This window comes from Megascapheus bottae, chromosome 6, assembly GCF_031878675.1.
Source record: "Megascapheus bottae isolate mThoBot1 chromosome 6, mThoBot2.hap1, whole genome shotgun sequence".
Lineage (NCBI taxonomy): Eukaryota > Metazoa > Chordata > Mammalia > Rodentia > Geomyidae > Megascapheus > Megascapheus bottae.
This window is the reverse complement of record NC_143514.1, coordinates 76,346,078-76,368,558: the sequence shown is the minus strand read 5'-3', so window position 1 is coordinate 76,368,558 and position 22,481 is coordinate 76,346,078. Positions and strand designations below refer to the sequence as shown.

Below are 22,481 nucleotides of genomic sequence, written 5' to 3'. Positions count from 1 at the left end.
CTTGCACTTTGGTGCCAGACTGGCTTTGAACTGTGATGTTCAGATCTCAGGCTCTTGAGTAGCTAGGATTATAGAGGTGAGCCAACAGGCCTGGTTGTTTTTCTGTTTGTTAAGAATTGGTGCCACAACAGATTGGAGAGAGTCTTAACAAATGGGACTGCGTGGACACAGGAAATCTACTAAAGTAGAAAGACAGCCAACCAACTGGGAGAAGATATTTACCAATAATACACAAGACAAATGCTTAATATCCAATTTACACAGGAAACTCAAGAAACAAATCCTCCTCCATATCCAACCAACCAATCACTAAATGGGCAAGTGAGCTAAAGAGAGACTTATTCAAAGAATGGTTCAAAAGGCATACAAACAAACAAACAAACAAACAAACAGAGAAACTGCTCATCATCCCTCCATGGTCATAAAGGAAATGTAAAAAAATGCAACCCTAAGATAGCACCTTACCACAATCAGAATGGCCAATAATCTGAACTCAGACAACGGCAAATGCTGGCAGGGATGTGGAGACAGAGGAACCCTACTGCATTGCCGATGGGAATGGAAACTAGTGCAGCCACTCTGGAAAGCAGTTTGGCGGCTTGTCAAAAATCTAGAAATAGGCCTTCCCTATGACCCAGCCATACCACTCCTGGCCATCTACCCTGAGCATCATAACCCAGGATATGATAAGGACACCTGCTCAGCCATGTTCATCTCTGCATGATTCACAATAACCGAGAGATGGAGGCAACTCAGATGCCCTACTGCAGAAGAATGGATACAGAACACGCGGTACATATGTACAATGTAATTCCACAGGGTCAACAGACAAGACAAAAGAAAGGCATTCACCGGGAAGTGGATACAACTAGGGCAAATCATGTTGAGTGAGATAAGTCAAGGACAAAGGAACAAAAGGCACATGGTCTCCTTGCTATGTGGATATTAGATCAAAACAGTACAGAAGCGATGACTCAATATTCGGGTACCCAATGTTATTGACACTGAGTTGGAGATATAAATTTAAGTACACAGACATAGAAATCTATGCTGGGATATGTACTCTATTGACGTACTATTATATTATATAGATTGGTATGTGTCTATGACGTACAAAGTCTCAGCTTCATTTTAATGATGTTCTAAAATGTATGTACCAGTGATTATATATATTCCCTTCGTGAATATTTGTTTCTTAAACGTGGCATTTGAAAAATGATGCAAAAAATCAGTGTTAATAAAATGTTTTGTTTTGTTTTTAAAGAATTGGTGCCAGAGCCCAGGAGTTAGCCCTAGTGGTAGATTGCTTCTAGCATGCACCAAGACCTGGGATTGATTCTTCAGTACCACATACATAGAAAAGCTGGAAGTGGTGCTGTGGCTCAAGTGGCAGAGCTCTATCCTTGAGGAAAGCCTAAGGACAGTGCTCAGGCCCTGAGGTCAAGCCCAGCATTTGAAAAGGAAAAGCAGGCCCAACAAACTTTATATCTTGGCATGGTGTCTCACGCCAGTTATCCTTCCTACTCTTGAGCCTGAGATGTAAGGACTGCAGGTCAAACCCAGGTAATAAAGAATGTGAGTCTCTTAACTCCAATTAACCAGGAGAAAACCAAAAATGGTGCTGTAGCTCAAGGGGGTGGGCTGGTAACCTTGAGCTGAAGAAAAGGCCCAGGCCCAGAGTTCAAATCCCACGATCATCAACAACAACAACAACAAAAATAAGTCTCATGTCCCTAGCTCAGGTTGATTTGTTAATGAAACTGTTAAAAAGTAAATAAATAAAAGGAATTGGTGCCAGATTGTCAAACAGCTCCTTCTTTTCCTCTGGTGTAGTTCTATATCTAGAGACCTCTGTTGGATGATAATGTTCAGTACAAATCGAGAGACCTCTGTTGGATGATATTGTTCAGTACTTTAAAGCCTTAACAACACCTAACACCATTCATTCCATCCTGAATTATGGCCTTCCTTTTCTCTCTTGTTTTGGGTGTAGTTGTTTTCCATCTCACCCATAGGGAAAACTAAAGTTCCTCTTATAACCACCTAAAGTCGATTGGATATTTCTATATTTGATCATTTTAAGTTAGGATTTTCAGATCATAATTACAGGACCCAGATTTTGAAATATTTTTCTTTTGCCAGGGCCTGAGCCATGTCCTGGAGCTTTCTCAAGGCTGGAGCTCACCAGCTGAGCTACAGCTCCACTTCTGGCCTTTTCTATTTATGTTTTTCCATATATGTTTTATTGTAATTAATAGAAGGTTCCATTATATTCACCGGATAGAAGGTGCATTACTTCACAAACATTGATACCCTTTCTCATGTCTTGGTCCCCATTTCCCTCCCCCTACCCCACCCCTCATCTTGTTTTCCCCCTTCCCAATCCGATTTCAAATAACCAAATAAGCATATATACAATATATCAGATGACAGGTGAAATACTGTAACAATGTGAGATAAGCAAGGGACAGCAAAAGAGATGAGAGATAACATAGTACATTAAGGACAGCAATCACTCATGATAGCTGGCCTTTTCTATTTTTGTGGTATGGAGGGATCAAACCAAGGTCTTGCTGCAGGCTATGCAAACACTCTCTCACTAAGGCAAATTCTCATCCATTGAAATCTATCTTTTTTTTCTTTTGTTTTTCTTTTTGGCCAGTCCTGGGGATTGAACTCAGCGCTTGGGCACTAACTTGAGCTTTCTCAAGGTTATACCACTTGAGCCGCAGCACCACATCCAGCTTCTTCTGTGTATGTGATACGAAGGAATTGAACCTAGGGCTTTGTGCATTCTAGGCAAGCACTCTACTGCTAGGTAGAACCCAGGGCTCTGTGCATGCTAGGCAAGCACTCTACGGCTAGGCCACAATCCAGGCCAGGTGCAGTCTTATTTTTCCCACCCACCAGCCAACATGTGATAATTTGCCATCAGTTCCTGGCAATTCTCTTTTCCTTTGAAGACAGAATCTGTGGTACTGAGGGCCTTTCTGCAGGCTAGGTAAGCACTCCACCAGTAGGCCAACTTCCAGCCCCTTTCTTTCCTTTATTGATGGGGGTACTGAGACATGAACTTAGGGCCTTGGCTTTGCCCCTTAGCCTTTTCCCCATTTGGCTGTCACGATGCCCCTTGACAAAGCTGAGACTCTGGCCTAATGAAAGTCTACTGGGAGATACGTTTTTGAAGGATTTTCTTGCCTGTTCTACTTTACAACTGCTGTCCTCAGAACTGTCTCCAGGGGAGCTAGGATAGCAGCTGTTTAGCCACTGGTGCCTAAGCTTCATTAGTCATTTTTTCTTTTCCTTTTGGAAGTACTAGGGATGAACTCAAGGCCTGGGCACTACCCCTGAGCTCTTATGCTTAAGAGTAGATTTGTACCAATTTAAACTACGGGTTCACTTCAGGTTTGGGGTAGGAAATTAAGATCACGGTAGACTTTTGTCTTACAGACTCTCTGGCCCCAGCTGGGATCCACAAAACTCAGCCTCCTGCGTAGCTAGGATGACAGGCACAGCACTGACCTCTTGATTACAGACATCTTTACTCAGGAGACAGCGACCGGATGTCCAAGAAGAAATACATTCAATTGCTTCCATATAGAACTCTAACCCTCTGCACATCACCCCAATAATAAAAGTAAATACAAAAGAAGCCATAAAGCAAAATATCTCCTTTATTTTTATGAGGTCAACTGAGCAGAGTAAATGTGTCCATTCCATGGGGCCAGCCAGGGAAACCACAATTTCCTCTTGTTCCTCCGAGGTAGAATCCATCCCACCAGCACATAGGACACAGAGACCACAGTGCCCACAACCCCGACACCACGTTTTTGAGAGTTAAACTGGAAGACAGAGGAAATTGTCCTCTCTTTCTTCTGTCCTTTTTTCCGTTTCTCTCTCTCTCTGTGTGTGTGTGTGTGTGTGTGTGTGTGTGTGTGTGTGTGTGTGTGTGTGTGTGTTGGGGATTGAACTCTGCCTGGGCACTGTCCCTGACCTCCATGGATCCAGGCTACCACTGATCCCTTGAGCCCAGCTCCACTTCCAATTTTCTTGAGGTTAATTGGAGAAAAGGTCCTTTTGTGTCCAGGCTGGTTTTGATCCTGGATCCTCAGATCTCAACCTTGTGAGAGGGTGACAGGCATGAGCCAATGCTGCTCTCTTTTCTTTATCCTTTGGGAATGGTCTGGGATTTGTGATCACTTTAGGATGTAGCAGTGTCCTGAATGGGTCACTCATGTTGCTTTCGAAGAAAGGCCAAGAAAATAGCTTAAACTAGTGATGTGTACAAAAGCTACACGCTGTAAATGTTCTTGGAAAGTGATATTCCTGGACGACAACGCAGTGGCCACTGGGTGCCAGGCTGCAGAATTGGCGCTTTTTACACCTCGTACAGGAGGAAATACAGATCTGGATCTGATGGGCTGGCTGAATGTCCCTCAGGACCTGCACCAAGCTCTCCCAGAGCTGGGAAAATCTCTCCTGGTTGACTTCACACCGGAGCAGACATTGGTGGTAACAACTCTCCAGAGGGGCTGGATACAGTCCATGGCTCAACTGGCCCAGCCTGGCTGTGTGCCTCAGCAGGTTCTGCAGGGTGGCCATGGAGATGGGGTTCCCATAGAAGCTGAACAAGCTGAGCTGGGAGCACTGGCTCAGGGTGGGCAGCATGGCAGAGAGCTGGGCATCATCGATCCCACAGTGTTCTAAGGCCAGGGTCTCCAGGGTGCCAGCCACTTTCTCCAGCAGAGCTCCAAGCGGCCCAGGATTGAAGTGATCCAAATACATATTCGAGAGATGCAGGTGTTTCAGCTGATTGGTGCAGGGACACTGGGACAGATGTGTCAAGTCTGCTGTCCAACATGATAGTGAACTCAAGGACAGAGTCTTCAAGGGCCTCAGGGAGCTGAAGAGAGCAGAGAGACTGGGTGAATGGTGGGGAGCAGAGCAGACTTGGGGACACGGTCCTCACAGGTTGTCCTCATGCATCAATGGAGACCAATCGCAGGAGAATGCTGGCTGAGCCCTGTGTCCCTCCATCGCCCAGGCTGCTTCCTTTCAGTGTCCCTGAGTCTGACCCATGCTGCCTATCTCTACAGCCCCCTCTCCTCACATCTGGCTTCCTGACCTTGGGCTCATTATCCCCCAAACCTCAGCAAAATCATCCTTTCCTATTCCCCTCACAGTACGGTCTTCTTGGCCTTCCACTTCCCATCCTGTGAGCTCAGACGCCCTTCCTACAGAGGAACTCACAGCCACACACCCTTACCGAGTCCACAGTGGGCTTTCTTGCCTGAGCATGCTCCCAGTATGCACCGTGAGGATTTGTGCCATGGAGAGGCCAGGTGAAATCTCAGCCCTATGCTCAGGAGAGCACAACTCTTCCTGTGTCCTCTCACCATCACCCCACACACTCGAGGCTGGCTCATATCCACTCAAGCCAAGGCCAGTTCTTCTCTGTGTGCTGGCTGATCTTTTTTGCTGAAGTCAAGAATTCTACCAACTTGATGCCCTGGGTCACCTCCCCTTGGTGGGAAGAAATGCAGATGATTGTAGATGAAAGCTTCCCAGCCTTTCCTGCCCCAGCTACCTTTGAATTGGGATCCTCACCTGAAGACCTTGTCTAGCTTCTCGTAACGGATTCTGGATCCAGTAATGAGATCTTTCCGGTTTTCTGGATGCAGAAGTTGGAACAAGTATGCATGCAAATTGAGTGCACTCGAAGTACACCGTTCCATGGTCGTTTTGGAGAGAGAAAGGATGTGAAGATTCTTCATCTGGACCAGATAAGGAACAATATTTGCCATGATTTTATGATTCCATAAATCCTCCACAACCAGCTCCTGGATGGAGTCCAGATGAAGCACGTTCAGAATGCTTTGTACTTTAGAGGTCGAATCTGAGGTGGACTCTGAAAGAATCTGCAGCTTCTTACAGCACAGCTGAACCTGGCCTTTTCTTGTCTCAGCCCACTGGAGCAAGTGGGAGAGGCCACAATCCAGGGAGCCAATGCTGACAAACACATTGATGACTATGCGGAAGGGTGGTTGCTCTGCCATCTCTGGATGCTGATTGGCTGCTGGGTTGTCAGTCAGGGCCACTGCAGAGCAGGCTCGATGTAAGGCTAAGTCGCTGGCAGTCCAGTTGTTGGGGAACACATTCCGCAGGTCTATCACCCGCAGTCTGCATCTCCTGGGGGACACACAGGATATTCTCAGAGCAGACACCAGACCATCTCCATTCCCGGCTTTGATTTGACTTAGCTCCCCTAGCGTCCACATTTGCTCTTGCTCTTTTTTTCTGGGTTCTTAGTTTTTAATTGGGCAATAGTAATGGAACTTGAAGGCAGGACCTGGACGCCGCCCCTTAGGATTGTCCCCTCAAGACTGGTTGATGTGGCACTAGAGCCCCACTGCCACTCTGACTTTCTTTCTTGGTTGATTGGGGCAGAGAATCTCAGGGACTTTCTAATCCAGGTTGAAGAATCTTCCACGTAGCTGCCCTCCAAGAGGCTAAGCTGAAAGGAGTGAGCCACTGGTCTCCTGCAGTTTTGTCCACTTTTACCCCACTCTTCTCACCTGTGGGATGAGGTAGGTGGGGATCCTGCTGCCATGCCTGCAGCCATCCCTGTGACCCTCCACACCCAGAAGCCCTGTTCCACCACAGCTCAGCAGAGAGCCTGTGATCCTCTGGCTCTTTGCTGTCTCACGGGTCTACCCCACTCTCCCTGACTGTGGTGTGCCTCATCCTGGACTCCGGGTCCTCCCTTGCCTGCAACCTGGCTCCCTCTTACCTGGGCCACACTTTCTGCTCCAGCAGCATATCAAGCCCCTCCAGGGTGACTTGCAACATCTCCAGGTCTCCTTGGTTCATCAGGGCCCCCAGCGGGAGGCAGGCAAAGGGCCAGGCCTGCACCACAGCCTTCAGCACCTCCATACGTCTCTTGACAATGGCCTCTCGGAGCAGTGCTGGAAAGAGGTTCCAGGGAAGGACCTCCAGAGCAGACATGGCCAGGGCCGGGTCCTCCAGCAGCCTCTCCACTGCCAGCTGCCCCAGTGTGGGAAAGCTCTTGGTCGTCAGTGGGATGAAACTGCAGGGGAAAAGCAAGTCAGACCCAAGGTGACAAGGCCCTTCTTGAAGAGACCTCATGTCACATCACTGTCACCACTGCAGCCATGGGGAGAGAAGTCAGTTGGTGCCCTTTCCAATCAGCCCGATGCCCACCCAGGCACAGCACCAGGCAGCAGGAAGACCCCAACAGAGACACACTCAAGCCAATCATGATCGCACCCAGTTCCAGGCAGGACTCTGATCTCAGAATCCGTTGGTCTGGCACAATGAGGAGACTGAAATTCACTCCGATTTTTGGGGCATATCATGGGACTTGAAGTCAGGTCTGAGGAGCTTTCTTGATGGCTAACGTTGCCATTCTACCACCTGAACCAAAGCTCACTGTCCTTTTTGTGATTCTCATGTTTTATTGGACTTCCAAACATCACACTCTCCTGTCTGAGTTGGTCGGAATCCTCAGATCTCGGCCTTCTGAATAGCTAGGAAAACTGGAATTAGTCAAGATGGTGGTTCTCATCTCTAATCCCATGTTAGAAGGCTGGCGTTAGAGGGGACTGGTTGTTCAAGCCTCTAATCCTAGCTACTCAGGATGCTGAGAGGAGATCAAACTTAATACCAAGAGGAAAAGAAAGCACACCTTTGGTTTTATAAATTTGAAGTGACAATAATCAAAACACAAATCCAATTATTCTGGTGAGGAAAAAATGCATTTAGACCGAAACTAACGTCTTAAATCGATTTATCAATAGAGGACAAATTCCTGCTAGATGCCAGTGGCTCATATCTGTAATCCCAGTTGCATCCTAAGGTTCATAGTGCAAAGACCATCTGGACAGTCAACTCTGTGACCCTCATGTCCAATCAATCACCAAACAACTCAAAAGAAGAGCTGTGGCTCCAATGGAAGAAGAAACATAGGTCAGAGACATCACATAGATACCAAGTTTAACAGCCCCAGGATTGGCACAAAAAAGAGCCCCAAATCACCATCTTCTCAGTGGCATCCCTGGGAGAGGCTGAGAGGAGTATTTCCTTGTCCCTAAGGAGGCTGGAGAGTTTCCAGATGTGGAGCAGGTCGCCAGGTCTCTCTGAAGGCAGCAGCAGCAGGCAGTGATTCCACCTGGCTCTTCTGAAGCTTTTATTCCCTGGCTACTGGCTTTCCCATTGGCTAGGTACTAGTGTCCAATCAGAAAGCAGCTCTGCTGGAGACCTGAAGGACTACCTACTTGACCCTGGTTGCTTTCTTTGCCTTCTCCAGAGGGTTCTTGGGTGAGGGATAAGGTTAGGGAAGGTAAAGAGTTTCATTTTTTTCCCTAGTGGGTCAGGGGCCTGAACCCTGTGTGGGCACTGTCCCTGAGCTCTTCAGCTCCAGGTTACCACCCTAGCCCTGGGCTAGGGCGTTGTCCCAGTGCACTTCAGCTCAAGGTTACCACCCTACACTTGAGCCAACCGTGCCCTAACCATGGGCCTGGGCTCTGTCCCTGAGCTCTTGGCTCAAGGCTGCCCACCTACCACTAATCCAACACTACTTTTGGTTTTCTAGAGGTGAATTGCAGATAAGAATCTCAGGTCACTTTGGCCCAGGCTGACTCTGAACCTTGATCCTCACTCTCAGTGTCCTCAGTACCTAGAATTACAGGTGGGAGCCACCCTGCCCAGCTAAGGAAACTGAAGGTTTTCATACTGAGTTGTGGCTTCTGTCCACCCAGATGCCTGTGTTTCACTCACTCTCCTGTGACTTTCAAGTTCCTGTGTGAGAGAAAGACTTGTTCTGCTCTCCAATATGTATTGTAGATGTTCTTTATTGGAGGTAATAGGCTGAGTCACCGAGTATGTGTGTGTGTGTGTGTGCGTTTGTGTGCATTTGCTCGTGTGTGTTTTCCGGGTAATTCTAGGGCTTGAGTTAAACTTCACATCCTCTTCTCTTCAGTTTTCCAGATCAAGGCATGAGCTCTACCACCTTGGCCACACCTCCTCTTCAGGCTTTTGGGTCATTAAAATAGGAGATCTTTCTTTCTTTTTTTCTTTCTTTTTCTTTCTGTCTTTTTCTTTCTGTCTTTCTCTCTTTTATGTTTTGGTGTGTAGTGTGGCTTGAACTCTAAGCTGGGCATTGTACCTGAGCTCTTCAGCTCAAGTCTATCACCCTACCTCTTGGGACAGATTGTCACTTCTGTCTCTCTGGAGGTTAATTGGAAATATGAGTCTCTCGGACTTTTGTTAATAGTCTGGGTTTGAAGCAGGATGTATACAAGTCAGCCTCCTGAGTCGGCAGGATTATAAGTACAAGCCACTGCCACTGGTGCTTTATTTTATTATTTACTTATTTTTTCTTTGGTAGGTCAGGGGGCTTGCATTCTGGATCTGGGCTCTATCCCTGACCTCTTCAGCTGAAGTCTACTGCTCTACTCCTGAGCTACAGAAAAGTTATCATTTGCATTAGGTTTTAATCAATTTTGATTTAAAAATAGAAGAAAAATTCTTAAATATTGTGGCGTACTATAGAGCACAGGCTAAGTGGGGTGGCATCTTCATTCCACTCCTAGCTTATATTTATATTTTTGTTTTTCATTTTTTGTTTTGTAGGTCATTTGGGTTGAACTCAACCTGGGAGCTGCCCATGAGCTCTTCAGCTCAAGGCCACTGCCCTACCCCTGGGCCTGGGCCCTGTCCCTGAGCTCTTCAGCTCAATGCTTCACCCTACCTTTAGCCCCACTTCCATTTTCTAGAGGTTACTTGGAGTTAATAGTCTCAGGTCCTTTCTTGGCAGGGATGGCTTTGAACCTGGATCCTCATATGTCAGTAGTTAGGATTACAAGTGTGGGCCATGGGGCCCAGCTTTAGCTCATATTTGAAAGAAAATTACTGACACAACTTTATCATAGGTTCTTTGGCTACAGCCCAGAGCCCCTTCCTCACAAGCTCTTACCCTGGACCTGAGGATGAGAGGAAAATCAGGGCCCTGCCCTTGGCCTCACTCAAAAGGAAGACCTAGGCCCCTCCAAGTTCTGAAAAGCCTCTGGAGGAGACAATTGAGCCACACAAGCCCCTGGCTTTTGTCTCCTTTCAAACCTAGGTGCAAGGCATGATGGGAGTGGGGCAGTGGTGCAGGAGCCCCTGCTAACTCTCCACACACCAGGAATAAGTGATGATGTTTCTAGACTTGTTGTGCCCGAATTCCTAGGACCCCGAAAGAACCACCAGAGGCCATAGTCAATGTTAAAAGCAAAGGTCGTTTATTATGAGTTCGAAGTTGGATAGAGTTGGAACTGGGACCTCCCCGTATCCGTAGCTGGCAATGCTAAGAGGTTCCGAACAATGGTTTTACACAGATTTTATACAAACAAGTTTTAAGGGAATTAGTTAAAATAACCTGATTGGTGTTTGGTAACTTCGAACCACTGGTCGCCTCAAGACTGATCAGAGCTCAGGTGTTTACTGAGCATTGAGCTGTTGCCACCTGGGGTTCAAGTCCGGACTAGTTAGTACATGGGCCCTGAGCAAGGGGGGTGGGGGGGGTGTCATTCTGACAAGTCTGTGGGGAGAACACAACGAGGCCTAGCAGGAGAAAGTCTCATTGCAGAAAACCAAGCAGACACACAGCTAAAACTCCTAAGGACTTTCTTGTCTGGCAGGGCTTCTCTCCCAGATAATCAGATCTCAGCCTGCTGAGTAGACAGGATTGCAGTTCTGAACCACAGATACCCGGCTAATAGGTTTTTTTTTTATTTGTTTGCCAGTCTTGAGACTTGAACTCAGGACCTAGGCAATGTCCTTGAGCTTCTTTTGCTCAAGGCTAGCACTCTACCACTTGAGCAGCAGCACTACTTCTGCCTTTTTTGTGTATGTAATCCTAAGCACTGAAGAGGGTGAGACTTTTTGTGACTTAAGATACAGAGTGCTAGCCAGGCATGGTGGCTCATATCTGTAATCCTAACTCCTCAGGAGGCTGATATCCGAAGATCATAGTTCAAAGCCAGTGTGGCCTCCAGAACTTGAGACTCTTCTCTTCAATTAATTACTGGAAAATGGGAAATGGGACCGTGGCTCCAGGGGTAGAGTCGGAGCCTTGAGCTGAAGAGCTCACACAAAACGCCCAAGCCAGGGGTAGGGCGGTAGCCTTAGGCTGAAGTTCTCAGAGACAGTGCTCAGGCTCATAGTTCAAGCCCCATGACCCACAAAAAATAATTTTAAAAAATGACACGGAGTGCTACTTCTGAACAAGCAAGGCAATCAAGATTGAGTTTATGGCCTCATAAGGCTAAGGCAAATCTGGCTCCTGTGGGCAAGGAGTGTGGCCTAATGGTAGAGTGCTTGCCTAGTGTGCACAGAGCACTGGGTTTCATTCCTTGGTACCACATACCCAGAAAAGGCTTGGGTAGTCATGTGACTCAAGTAGTAGAGCACTAATCTTAGGGAACCTCAAGGACAGTGCTCAGGCCCTGAGTTCCAGCCCTAGTACTGGACAAAGGAAAGAAAAAAGGAAAATCATCTGGCTTGTTTTTGTTTGTAATTCAGTATTTCCAGGTCTCAACATGAGAAGATAAATAATAGTTGAAGAGTATGCTGAACTAGCCCATACTGTAGAATGATGCCTGTATTCCTCTACTCAGAAAGCAGAGCTCCAAGGATTGAGGTTCAGGACTGGCTGAAGCAAGTTTAGTAGACTCGCAGCTACAGTTATCTGCACTTCTGTCCCAACCAGAAGTGGAACTGTGGCTCAAATGGCAAAACCCTAGATTTGAGCCAAATAAGCTCAGGACACTGCCTATGAGCTGATTTCCAGCCCCTGTACGATCCCCAAATAATTAACAAGCAACCTACCTGTATTTAGGAAGAACTTGCATGCTGGGCCCTGGTAACTCCCACCTGCAATCCTTCTCAGGAGGCTCAGTTATGAGAATCACAGGTAAAAGCCAGCCTGGCCAGGCAAGTCTGTGAGACTCTTATCTCCAATTATGTGTATTTCTTTCCCCATACCATGGCTGGGGCTGTGGCTCAAAGTGGTTGACGGTTAACCTTAAGTGAGAAAGGCTATGGACAGTGCCCAGGGCACAGCAGACCCCTCCCCTCTAACAGGAGAGAAACAATAGGCTGGAGCCTTATGAGCTTGAACAGGTCAAAGTTACTTTAAACAAGTGATTTTATTATTTTTATTTTTATGGTTCTTAGAGTTTAGATTCACACGTCTCCAGTGACTGATGGTGGTAAAGGGCCTGTGTTGTCTGTTGGATGAGGCTTGTGTTCCAGAACCTCCCAGCATGCAGTGGTGCCACTCTCATCATTCCCTCCCCTGTCTCTTGTCAGGCACACGTTACCCTTGCTTTCTGTTGTATGTGGGTTTCGTTCCCACTCCATGGCGGTTCATCAAGGTGAGCAGTGGAGACCACAGTCTTGGCAGTCTGAAGTAGCGGGAATTGAGACAGGAGACACTGTGGCTGGCAGGCACACACTAGTAGGAGAAGGGACACGCCCCAAGTGGCGCACATTGATACTTCTGGCTCTGCAGGAGGCTGAGATAGATCCAAGGATCACCATTCAAAACCAGCCCGGGCAGGAAGGTCTGTGAGATTTTGTGTGTGTGTGTGTGTGTGTGTGTGTGTGTGTGTGTGTGATGAGGCTCGAACTCTGGGCTGGGCCCTGGCCCTGAGCTCTTCAATTCTAGGCTACTGCCTTGCCCTGGAGCCACAGCCCCACTTCCTATTTTGTAGTGATTAGTTGGAGATAAGAGTCTCACAGCTTTAAAAAAAAAAAAAAAAAGAGTCTCACAGCTTTGTATTGCCGAGGATGGCTTTGAACCTTGATCCTCAGATCTCAGCCTCCTTAGTAGCTAGGATTACAGGTGTGAGCCACCACGCCCGGCTTGTGACACTCTTATTTTCAACTAACTACCAGAAAAATCTCAAAGCAGAACTGTGGCTTAAATGATAGCGTGTTACCCTTGGGCAAAGAAACTCAGGGACAATGTACAAAAACAATAAATCTCCATCAGAAACTAGAGTTGTCATCTGATCTTGCAGAAATCTGGAAAAAAGCACATCCCAATAGCATTTTTTTTAAATCTTTTGATTGTGGGACTTGACCTCAGGGCTTGGGTGTGGTCCCTGAGCCTGTCTGTGCTCAGGGCTAGCACTACTAATGGAGCTACGGTGCTACTTGGGGCTTGTTTGTTTATGTGCTATTGAGGAATGGAACCCAGAGCTTCATGCATGCTAGGCAAGCACTGTATCACTAAGCCACCTTCCCAGCCCTTGTTCCTGAGCTTTTTCTCTGGTGAAAACCTGAAGCCAGCTCAGTCTGGCTGTGAACTTCGATTCTCAAATCTCAGCTTGGTATTACAGGCATGAGCCACTGACACCTGGCCAATGGCAGTATTTTTTACATTCGCAGAAAATTAGGGCCAAGAATGTGGCCTATTGGTAGAGTGCTTGCCTAGCATGCATGAAGCCCTGGGTTCAATTTCCCAGAACCATATACACAGAAAAAGCTAGAAGTGGCACTGTGGCTCAACGCTAGCTTTGAGCAAAAAGTGTCCAAGGACAGTGCCTAGGCCCCTCGTTTCAGCCCCGGGATTGGCAAAAAAAAAAAAAAGAAAAAAAGAAAAAAAAAAAGAACAAGAAGAAGAAGTGCCAGATGCCCTGGCTCAGGCCTTTAATCCTAGCTACTCAAGAGGCTAACTTTCAACTACAGTGAAGCTAGGATTACAGGTAAGACCTACCAACTCCTGGCTCTTACCTGCTTTTAACCAACACAAGGACCTGAAAGTAGAGCTATGGCTTAAGTGGCAGAGCTCTAGCATTGAAAAAAAAAAGCTCAGGATCATTGCCTAGGACCTGAGTTCAAGCCCCAAGAGCAGCACCAATATTAATGACTATTTTTTCATTTGGTGCCAATATTGGGGCTTGAACTTGGCCTTACACTCACCTGACTTTTCACTTAAGATTGGAACTCTATCACTTGAGCCATACCTCTGCTTCTGGTTTTGGTTCGTTAATTGAAGAAAACTATCTCAGGCCTATTCTGCCCAGACTGACTTTGAACTGCACTTCTCAGATCTCAGGCTCCTGAATAGCTAGGGTTACAAGCTGGGCTTACCGCAATGTCTTTGTGAGTATCACAGGTCACAGAGTTCCAACTCTATCAAAATCTGTTCTTAGCTATTTTGTTGCCCAAACCCAGGAGAGTAGCAGTCCCCCTTCCCCACCAGTCCTGAAAACCACAGCAAGAACAAACCCACCTCCAACACTGTCAGGGGCTACTGCATTTGTGAAACTCAGTTTTTAACCTCTAGGCCCAAAGTTCAGGAGTCCTAGGTTAGGTCAGGGCACTCACTGCCATAAGCCATGGGAAGACAGAACCTGCAATCCTAGCTATTCAAAAGACTGAGATCTGAGGATTGCGGTTCAAAGCCAGCCCAGGCTTGAAAGACCCTGGGACTCTTATCTTTAATTATCCACCAGAAAACTGGGAATCTTCCAGTGATGTTTCCATATCGTTCTAGGTTTTCCCTTCCTATGTGTCTCCACCAGCCTTGACAAGCCTGAATGCATGGCAAGAAGGGAAAGGAAGGGAAGGGAAGGGAAAGAGCTGTCAAGATGATGGACCTAGCCAGTGACAAAGGGACAGCAAATGACCTCAGACTTGAATAAGCCTGATCTTTTAGGGGGTTGTTTTGGGGACTGTTCGGCTTTGTTGGGGGGATGCGGGCCTTGAGCTTACTCAGCCGGGGATTCTCCCTATTGGTGCCACTCAGCCGGAACACACTATTTCACAGCATGCCCCCGCCCCATCATACCTTGTCCTAAGGGAGGCAAAAGGCCTGGGATCATGGGGGCAAGGTTTTTCTCCCTATAGGCTTTTCTTCAAGGGCCTGAATTTTCCTTGAGAGCTCAGGTCTTGGGAGCTGGGGTTTAGGATAAGCATGAGTGTGTGTGTGTGGGGGGGAGTGGTACCTTCTTGGGATTGAGCTGAAGAACCTGTAGTCTCAGATTGTAGTTATAAGCCAGTCTCCAAGCAATTCTAGCCTTGACCTCCCAATTAGCTGAGTCTATAGTCAGGATCTGAAGAAGAGAAGAGAGAGTGCGATGCTCAGTTCAAGTCCCAGTATTGCCCCCCCCCCAAACACAGTCAGATTATCTTTGTCTGTGACTATGGTGGCCCTTCTACCTAGAAGGCAGAACACCTACCATACCCTGGCAAGATAAGAGCAAGCCTTTCTGCCTCACACACTTGGAACTTGAAGGTCCCAGAAGAGTGAGTAAAGCACTCACAGAAGAAAGAAAGTTTTAACGGGGTGTTAAAACTTTCAGTCTCCCTCACCCTTCCCCTTTCCTCAGGACTCTCTGGAGAAGGCAGAGAAACCAATCAGGATGAAGTGGGTGGAGTCTCAGGGGCCTTGAGCAGAGGCTGCTTTCTGATTGGGTACTAGTAGTTGGCCAAGGGAGGGGCAAGTAAACTAGGGGAATAAAGCTTCAGAGGAGCCAGGGGAGAAGAGAATCCTGGTAAGAGGAGTCACTTCCTGAGCCTGCTGCCTTCAGAGAGCCCCACTGACCTGGGCCACATCTGGTAAGTCCCCAGCCTCCCTAGGGAAAAGGCAGGAGTCCTCTCAGCCAGTCACAGCGGTGACAGCAGGTCCAGGATGCCATAGAGAATATTGTGATTTGGGCTGCTTCTTCTTTGTGCCTGTCCTGGGCCTTGAACTCAAGGCCTGTGTGCTGTTCCTGAGATGCTTTGGCTCAAGGCTGATGCTCTACCATTTGAGCCACAGCTCCACTTGTGGGATTTTGGTGGTTGATTAGAGATGAGGGTCACAGGTTTTTACCATCCAGGGTGACTTCAGGCCATGATCCTCAGATCTCAGGGTGAGTTACAGATGTGAGCCACTGACACCCAGCAGAAATTGGTCGTCTGTTGATGAACATATTTCAGACATTAGCTTTGATTCTAAATGCACCCTCACCGTCAGCCAAAATACTTTGATTTGTTCTGGTCACTGTCACTTTAAACTTATAAAACAAAATACTGTTTTTTAAATACATTTATTTGAATTGAAGTGGGTTTTTGCTGTTGTTGTTTAGTATGGGGGGGGGTCGTGTGTTTAGTTCCAGTACTGGGGCTTTAACTCAGCCTGCTGTTGTCCTCAAGATTTTTTTGCTCAACAATACTCCACCACTTGAATCATAGATCCATTGCAGGTTTTTGGTGGTTTACTGAGAAACATCCTTGAGCCAAAAGTGTCCAAAGACAGTGCCTAGGCCCTGAGTTCAAGCCCCAGGACTGGCAAAAAAAAATCTCAAACTTTCTTGCCAGAGATGGCTTTGACCTGTGATGCTCACTTCCTAGCCTCTTGAGTAGCAAGGATTATAAGTATGGGACACTGGGGCTTGGTTCAAAATTATTTTCAGTATATACATATTTTAAATTTTATTGTATTTTGTACCAGTACTGGGGCTTGCAATCAGAGTTTTGGCACTGTTCCTTAAATATTCTTTATATTTGTAGGCTAGGTGGGGCTTTGACTCTATCCCTGAGGGTGTGTACACTATCCCTAACTATTTACTCAAGGCTAGTTTTCCACCATTTTGAGGCACAGCTCCACTTCTTGTTTTCTGGAGGTTAAGTGGAGATAAGAGTTTCAAGGAATTTTCCCTATGGGCAGTCTATCCTCAAATCCCAGTCCCAAGCCCCTGAGGGGGAGGGTGGAGAGGAACAAACAAGTAAATAAATCTTTTCTTTTTTTGGTCAGTCAAGTGACTTGTACTCTGTACTTGGGCATTGTCTCTGAGCTCTGTCACTCAAGGCTACCACCCTACCCTTTAGTCACTGTGCCATTTCCCTTTTTCTGGTGGTTAATTGGAGGTAAGAGTCTTGCACATGGTGGGAGTTTGGCCTAGTGGTAGGGTGCTTTCCTAGCAGGCCTGGAGACATGGATTCGATTCCTCAGTACTACCTACATAGAAAAGCCTGAAGTGCTGCTGTGGCTCAAGTGGTAGATAGAGCTCTAGCCTCGAGGAAAGCCCAAGGACAATACTCACGGACTTCTTAGTGCCTAGGCTGGGTTTGAACTGAGATCCTCAGATCTCAGCCTTCTGAGTAGCTAGGATTACAGGAGTGAGCCACCCTGCCCAGCCTAAGTGAAACTGTAACTCAAGTTATCCTTGAGCACTGAGATACAAGGGCAGTGGTCAGGGCCTGAATTCAAGGCCCAGGACACACACACACACACACACGCACACGCACACGCACACGCACACACACACCCCATTGGGGTGACTTAGATCAGAGTCCTGGCTGGAATTGGTTGTGACCATGATGAGCTGTGTGTGTCTGTGTTGGGGTCTTCCTGCTGCCTGGTGTCCAGTGCTGTGCCTGTGTGGGCATTGGGCTGAGTGGAAAGGGCACCCACTGACTTCTCTCCCCATGGCTGCAGTGGTGACAGTGATGTGACATGAGGTCTCTTCAAGAAGGGCCTTGTCAGCTTGGGTCTGACTTGCTCTTTCCCCTGCAGGTTCATCCCACTGACGACCATGAGCTTTCCCCCACTGGGGCAGCTGGCAGTGGAGAGGCTGCTGGAGGACCCTGCTCTGGCCATGTCTGCTCTGGAGGTCCTGCCCTGCAACCTCTTTGTCCCATTTCTGGAGGAGGTGGTTGTCAAGAGCCTTTTGGAGGTGCAGAAAGGCACGGACGGGTGGAAAGGCATGAAGGAGGTGCTGAGGGCCACGGTGCAGGCCTGGCCCTTTCCCCGCCTCCCCCTGGGGGACCTGCTGTGCAGAACAGACCAAGATATCATGGCAGTCATCCTGGAGACACTTGACATGCTGCTGGAGCAGGAAGTGTGGCCCAGGTAAGGGAAACCCAGGTTGCCACCAAGGGAGGATCCTGGGGTCCAGGATGAGACACACCACAGTCAGGGAGAGTGGGGTAGATGCATGAAAATCGTGAGGGGCTGGGGGATCACAAGGCTCTCTGCTGAGCTCTTGTGGAAGAGGGCGTCTTCTGGGTGCGCAGGGTTCCCAGGGATGGCTGCAGGCATGGCTGCCGAGTAGATCAATAACCCTCTCCCCCAGGGTATAGAAGTAGAAAAGATTGGAAAAGGCAGCTGGGCAAGGTGGGTCATGCCTGCAATCCTAGCTACTCTGGAGGCTGAGATCCGAGGATTGGTTCAAAGACAGATCGGGCATGAAAGAGATTCTTGTCTCCAATTAACCTCGTGAAAATGGGAAGTGGTTTTGTGGCTCAAGGGGTAGGGTGGTAGCCTTGAGCTGAAGAGAAGAGCTCAGGGACAACGCCCAGGCCCAGAGTTCAAGTCCCACGACCACCACCACCAACAAAAAGATTGGAAAAAGCTACAGGATGCCACTGGCTTATTCCTATAATTCTAATGACTTAGAGGACTGAGATATTGAAGATCTCTCTTCAAAGCCAGCCCAGGAAGGCAAGTGCAAGACCTTTCTCGAATGAGCCAAAATGAAAGCCAGAAGTGGAGGTGTGGTTCAAGTGGTGAGCAATTAGCTTTGAGTGGAAAAAGCAGAGGGACAGGACACAGGCCCTGCCTTTAAGCCCCACTAATAGTATGCAAAGAGAGGAAGGAAGGCAGGCAGGCAGGCAAGCAGGCAGGCAAAAAGAAATGTAGTGGGTTCACTTGTCTAGATCAAGTATAAGTGGAAAATGGAAGTCATCATGTGTCTCTTCTGAGATTGTGCTCTGTCTCTCCCAGTAGATGCAAACTTCGGGTGATAGATCTGCAGAATACGTCTCTGAACATCTGGACCTTGGGCTGCATAGTCATGTCTCCAGTCTTCTTAGCAGTGGCCCTGCCTGACAGGCCAGCAGCAAATCACCATCCAGAGAGGACAGAAGAGCCGCCCTTCCGTATATTCACAGATGTTGTCATCAGTGACAGCTTCCAGGAATGGGTCCTACCCCACTTGCTGCAGTGGGCCGAGACCAGAAAAGGCCGGGTTCAGCTGTGCTGTGAGAGGCTGCAGATTGAGTCATCATACACCTCAATCTCCATCTCCAACATAGAAAGCATTCTGCGCATGCTTCATCTGGACTCCATCCAGGAGCTGGTTGTGGATGTTTTGTGGAATCAAGAAAACATGGAGAACATGGTTCCCTATCTGGTCCAGATGAAGAATCTTCGTATCTTGTCTCTCACCAGGATAAACCTAGACACTAGTAGTTACCAATTCAAGAAATTCTACAAATACATTGTCCAAGTGCTGAAGGAGAAAAACCTCGAAGAACTTCATATACGTCAAGTCTTATTCCTTTATGGAAAGCTGCACAAGGTGCTCAGGTGAGCCCGGGGCCTTGGGTTGGGTGGATAGGAATGGGCTGCAACTGTCTGTGGTTAGGGAGAGGCGCCCCCTTTGGTCCACTGCTCAATTCTCACTGGTTTCTCAATCTCGGGAGAAGGCAGGATGCATGCTGGGAGCATGCTCAGTCGGGAAGCCTGCCATGGTCTAGGTAGGGGTGAATGGCTGGGAGTTCCTCTACAGGAAATGAGTCTGGGCTCACAGAATAGAAACTGCAAGAACAAAAGATCCTGAAACCAGGGGAACAGGAAAGGACGATTTGCTGAGATCCAGAAATGAGGAGGCCCTAAGAGCAGGAAGTCAAGATGTGTGGCCAGAGATGAGGAGAGGGGGCTGCAGAGAGGGCGGCATGAGCCCGACTCAAGGGACACTGACAGGCCTCAGCCTGGGGCGGGGAGTGACAGGTCTCAGTCAGCATTCTCTGTGGGTGGACTCCATCGGTGCATCAGGACCGCCTCTAAGGACCATGTCCTCCCTGAGTCTGCTCTGCTCAGCACCATTCACCCAGTGTCTCTCCTCTCTTCAGGATCCTGAAGCCCTTGACGACTCTGTCTTTGAATGGTTGTTCACTAATGCAAGAAGACTTGAGGCTCCTGTCCCAGTGTCCCTGCACCAGTCAGCTCAAGCACCTGTATCTCAGGAATGTACATATGGGTCACTTCAGTGCAGAGCCCCTTCGAGCTCTGCTGGAGAGAGTAACTGACACCCTGGAGACCCTAGTTTTAGAGCACTGTGAGATCACTGATGCCCAGCTCTCTGCCATCCTGCCCACCCTGAGCCAGTGCTCAAAGCTCAGGTTGTTCAGTTTCTTTGGGAATCCCATCTCCACAGCCGCCTTGCAAAATTTGCTAAGGCACACAGCCAGGCTGAGCCAGCTAAGTGAAGGGCTGTATCCTGCCCCTCTGGAGAGCTATGACCACGCATGTTTTGGCCATCCTAGTAGTATCAAGAAGGAGAGATTGGCTCGGGTCTGTGAGAGCTTGCTGCCGTTCCTGAAGGACAGCCAGACCATGAGGTTCACATCAACACCAACTGATGTGCTTTGTGTGAGAAGTTCCGATTCCACAGCCTGGCACCCAGTGGCAACTGGGAAATGAGAGAAAAAATTCCATCTTCAGGGACTTATTGATAATTTGGGTTTCACTGGATTGTGCTGTTCTTGGGGTCCCTTGGAAATGAACATGAAAGTCCCCTTTAAGACACTGGTACATCTTAGACGGGACATCAGCTACCTGCTATGTGGTATTGGGGCTCCCCTGTCCTGTGTTCACAACATGGAAATATAGAGTCCCCCCCAGAACCACCCCCTTCAGTACAAAAGGAACTTCTGAAAACCTTAAAACTACTCTCTGACAGTTGCATGGGACCCAGCTGGCGTGAGAACTTTCCCTCAGTTTCCACCAGCCTGGGAAGCTCCTAAATCTTACCTCACTCGACCACCTGATGGGTGCCATTTTTGCCTTTAAAAAGGCTGTGTAAACCGTGATCATGGACTCCCCTCGGCCTCGCCGCCAAGTCCCTGTGTATGAGCTCCCTGCCTGGCTTGTATCCCACAATAAACCTTGCTTTTGCATTTCGGATGCCTCTGTCTCGGTGGTCTTCTTTGGGGGGACCCCTCCTCTGGGCACTACACTTGGGGGCTTGTCCGGGATCCCCCAGGAACCTCACCAGGACCCGAAAGGTTTGTTGCTTAGTAACCGGTAAGAGCACTCACTGTTGGTGTCTGTGTTGTTGCTGTTTTCACTTCCCCTTTGCAGCAGTCGGTTGGTCGCCGTTGTATCTGGCAGGCTCTCACTGGCATGGACGTGTCCGCACAGTGAACCTGAAGGGAATGAGTCTTCCTGATCCCCACTCTGGGCAAACGGTTCAATTTGGACCCCAAGCCATCTGGGGGCACCGGAAGGGTATCTGTCTGGGCAAAAGGTCTTTGGACTCCAAGCCGTCTCGGGGCACGAAAGAGGTGTCTGTCTGGTTTGACACACTGAGTGGAGTGTGTCTGGGCAGCTCCCGAGTTTGAGTAAGGGGGTGCTGTTTGGTCCCGGGAACTTTCTGTGAACTTTGTCTCTTTGAATTTGTTGGTTGTTACCTGTTGTGTGTTTGTCTTCAGTCTAAAACTCTTTCCCCCCTGAGAGCAGTTTTTGCAGGTAGGATGGCCTTGGCCAGCCAGCTGCCAGAGAATGGAAGTCTCCACAAGAGAGGCACCCCCGAGAGTTTTCAGGGCCCCAGGTGTCTAACTCACTCTGACTGCTGCCAGGCATGCCATCGAAATTTGAGGTTACTTAAAGGTCTCTGCTTCTCTTTTGTTAGGTGTAAACATTTGAAAAAGCTTCAGCCCCCTTGGGGTAGGTCTCCTGCCTGGTATGGCTTCTCCCACTCAGCTGCAATTGAGGCAAGTGAGGCAGCTACAAGCCTAGTCTAGCTTAACAACCTGGCTAAAGTAACCATCTGGAGACAATTGATAGCAGGACATAGGCATCAGTCTTGGTTTCCCAGGTTTAAATTTGGTCCTGTAAACTGTCATGTGAGATGGCCTAGTCAAAATTGGGAAACTGACTAGAGTCATGCTCAAAGTGGGCTAGATTTGGCATTGAAAATTACCTTGTAAAAAGTTTTGTCCTGAACCTGGTTCTCACCTGCAAGAGTAAAACTGGCAAAGCTCTCTTGATACAAACTTCTGGAAAATGTATACAACTTCTGGAAAATATACAGCTGATATTAATTTTGCACGCTTTAAGATCTTTGAGTATCTTTGAGTATGAATGTGTGTGTGAACGGGTGTGAGTGAATATGTTCATTACATTATTTTAAAGAGGAACTGGTTATTAGAATTTTTTCAGCCTGGTTAGCCCAGAAGCATTAGGGAATTTGGAATTTATTTCCTTGAGTTAAAGTTTTAGAAATTTATTTGTGAAATTGTTTATCAATGTCAGAAACTTTGCCTGTTGTAATCAAATGCTAAGGGAAAGGACAGGAAAAATTGGGGTAGTCCTGTGTAAGAGGTGGACTGGCAAAGGTGCTACTCTGGGTTCCCATGGTGCAAAAGGCCCTAAGGGAGGGTCCACGCATGGTGAAGGAAGATAAGCTGGCACAAAGACT

The 22,481-nt window shown here is 47.9% G+C and overlaps 2 protein-coding genes across 2 annotated transcripts; one reads left to right on the top strand and one right to left on the bottom strand.

Annotated features, from left to right (window-relative positions):
• Positions 1-4,291: 4,291 nt before the first annotated feature.
• LOC150062472 (PRAME family member 12-like) lies at positions 4,292-12,423 on the bottom strand. Its single transcript, XM_090334021.1, has 5 exons — positions 12,419-12,423; positions 6,791-7,087; positions 5,608-6,189; positions 4,444-4,903; positions 4,292-4,360 (listed from the first exon to the last, which is right to left on the bottom strand). Exons 1-5 carry the CDS (start codon positions 12,421-12,423, stop codon positions 4,292-4,294), a joined length of 1,413 nt encoding a protein of 470 aa, XP_090190147.1.
• LOC150062471 (PRAME family member 8-like) lies at positions 12,422-21,205 on the top strand. The gene is made up of 6 exons (XM_090334020.1): positions 12,422-12,437; positions 15,603-15,630; positions 17,573-17,908; positions 18,785-19,366; positions 19,912-20,431; positions 21,143-21,205. The coding sequence occupies exons 1-6, from the start codon at positions 12,422-12,424 to the stop codon at positions 21,203-21,205; spliced, it is 1,545 nt and encodes a 514-aa protein (XP_090190146.1).
• The last annotated feature ends 1,276 nt before the right edge of the window (positions 21,206-22,481 follow it).

Excerpts from the sequence above, each read along its gene's own strand:
- LOC150062471 (XM_090334020.1), top strand. Across the intron at positions 19,367-19,911 it reads AAGCTGCACAAGGTGCTCAG|GATCCTGAAGCCCTTGACGA; the intron begins GTGAGCCCGGGG and ends TCCTCTCTTCAG. Across the intron at positions 20,432-21,142 it reads CACCAACTGATGTGCTTTGT|CAGTCGGTTGGTCGCCGTTG; the intron begins GTGAGAAGTTCC and ends TCCCCTTTGCAG.
- LOC150062472 (XM_090334021.1), bottom strand. Across the intron at positions 4,904-5,607 it reads AAGCTAGACAAGGTCTTCAG|CTCCCTGAGGCCCTTGAAGA; the intron begins GTGAGGATCCCA and ends TGCTCTCTTCAG. Across the intron at positions 4,361-4,443 it reads TCTGGGAGAGCTTGGTGCAG|CCTGGCACCCAGTGGCCACT; the intron begins GTCCTGAGGGAC and ends CCAATTCTGCAG.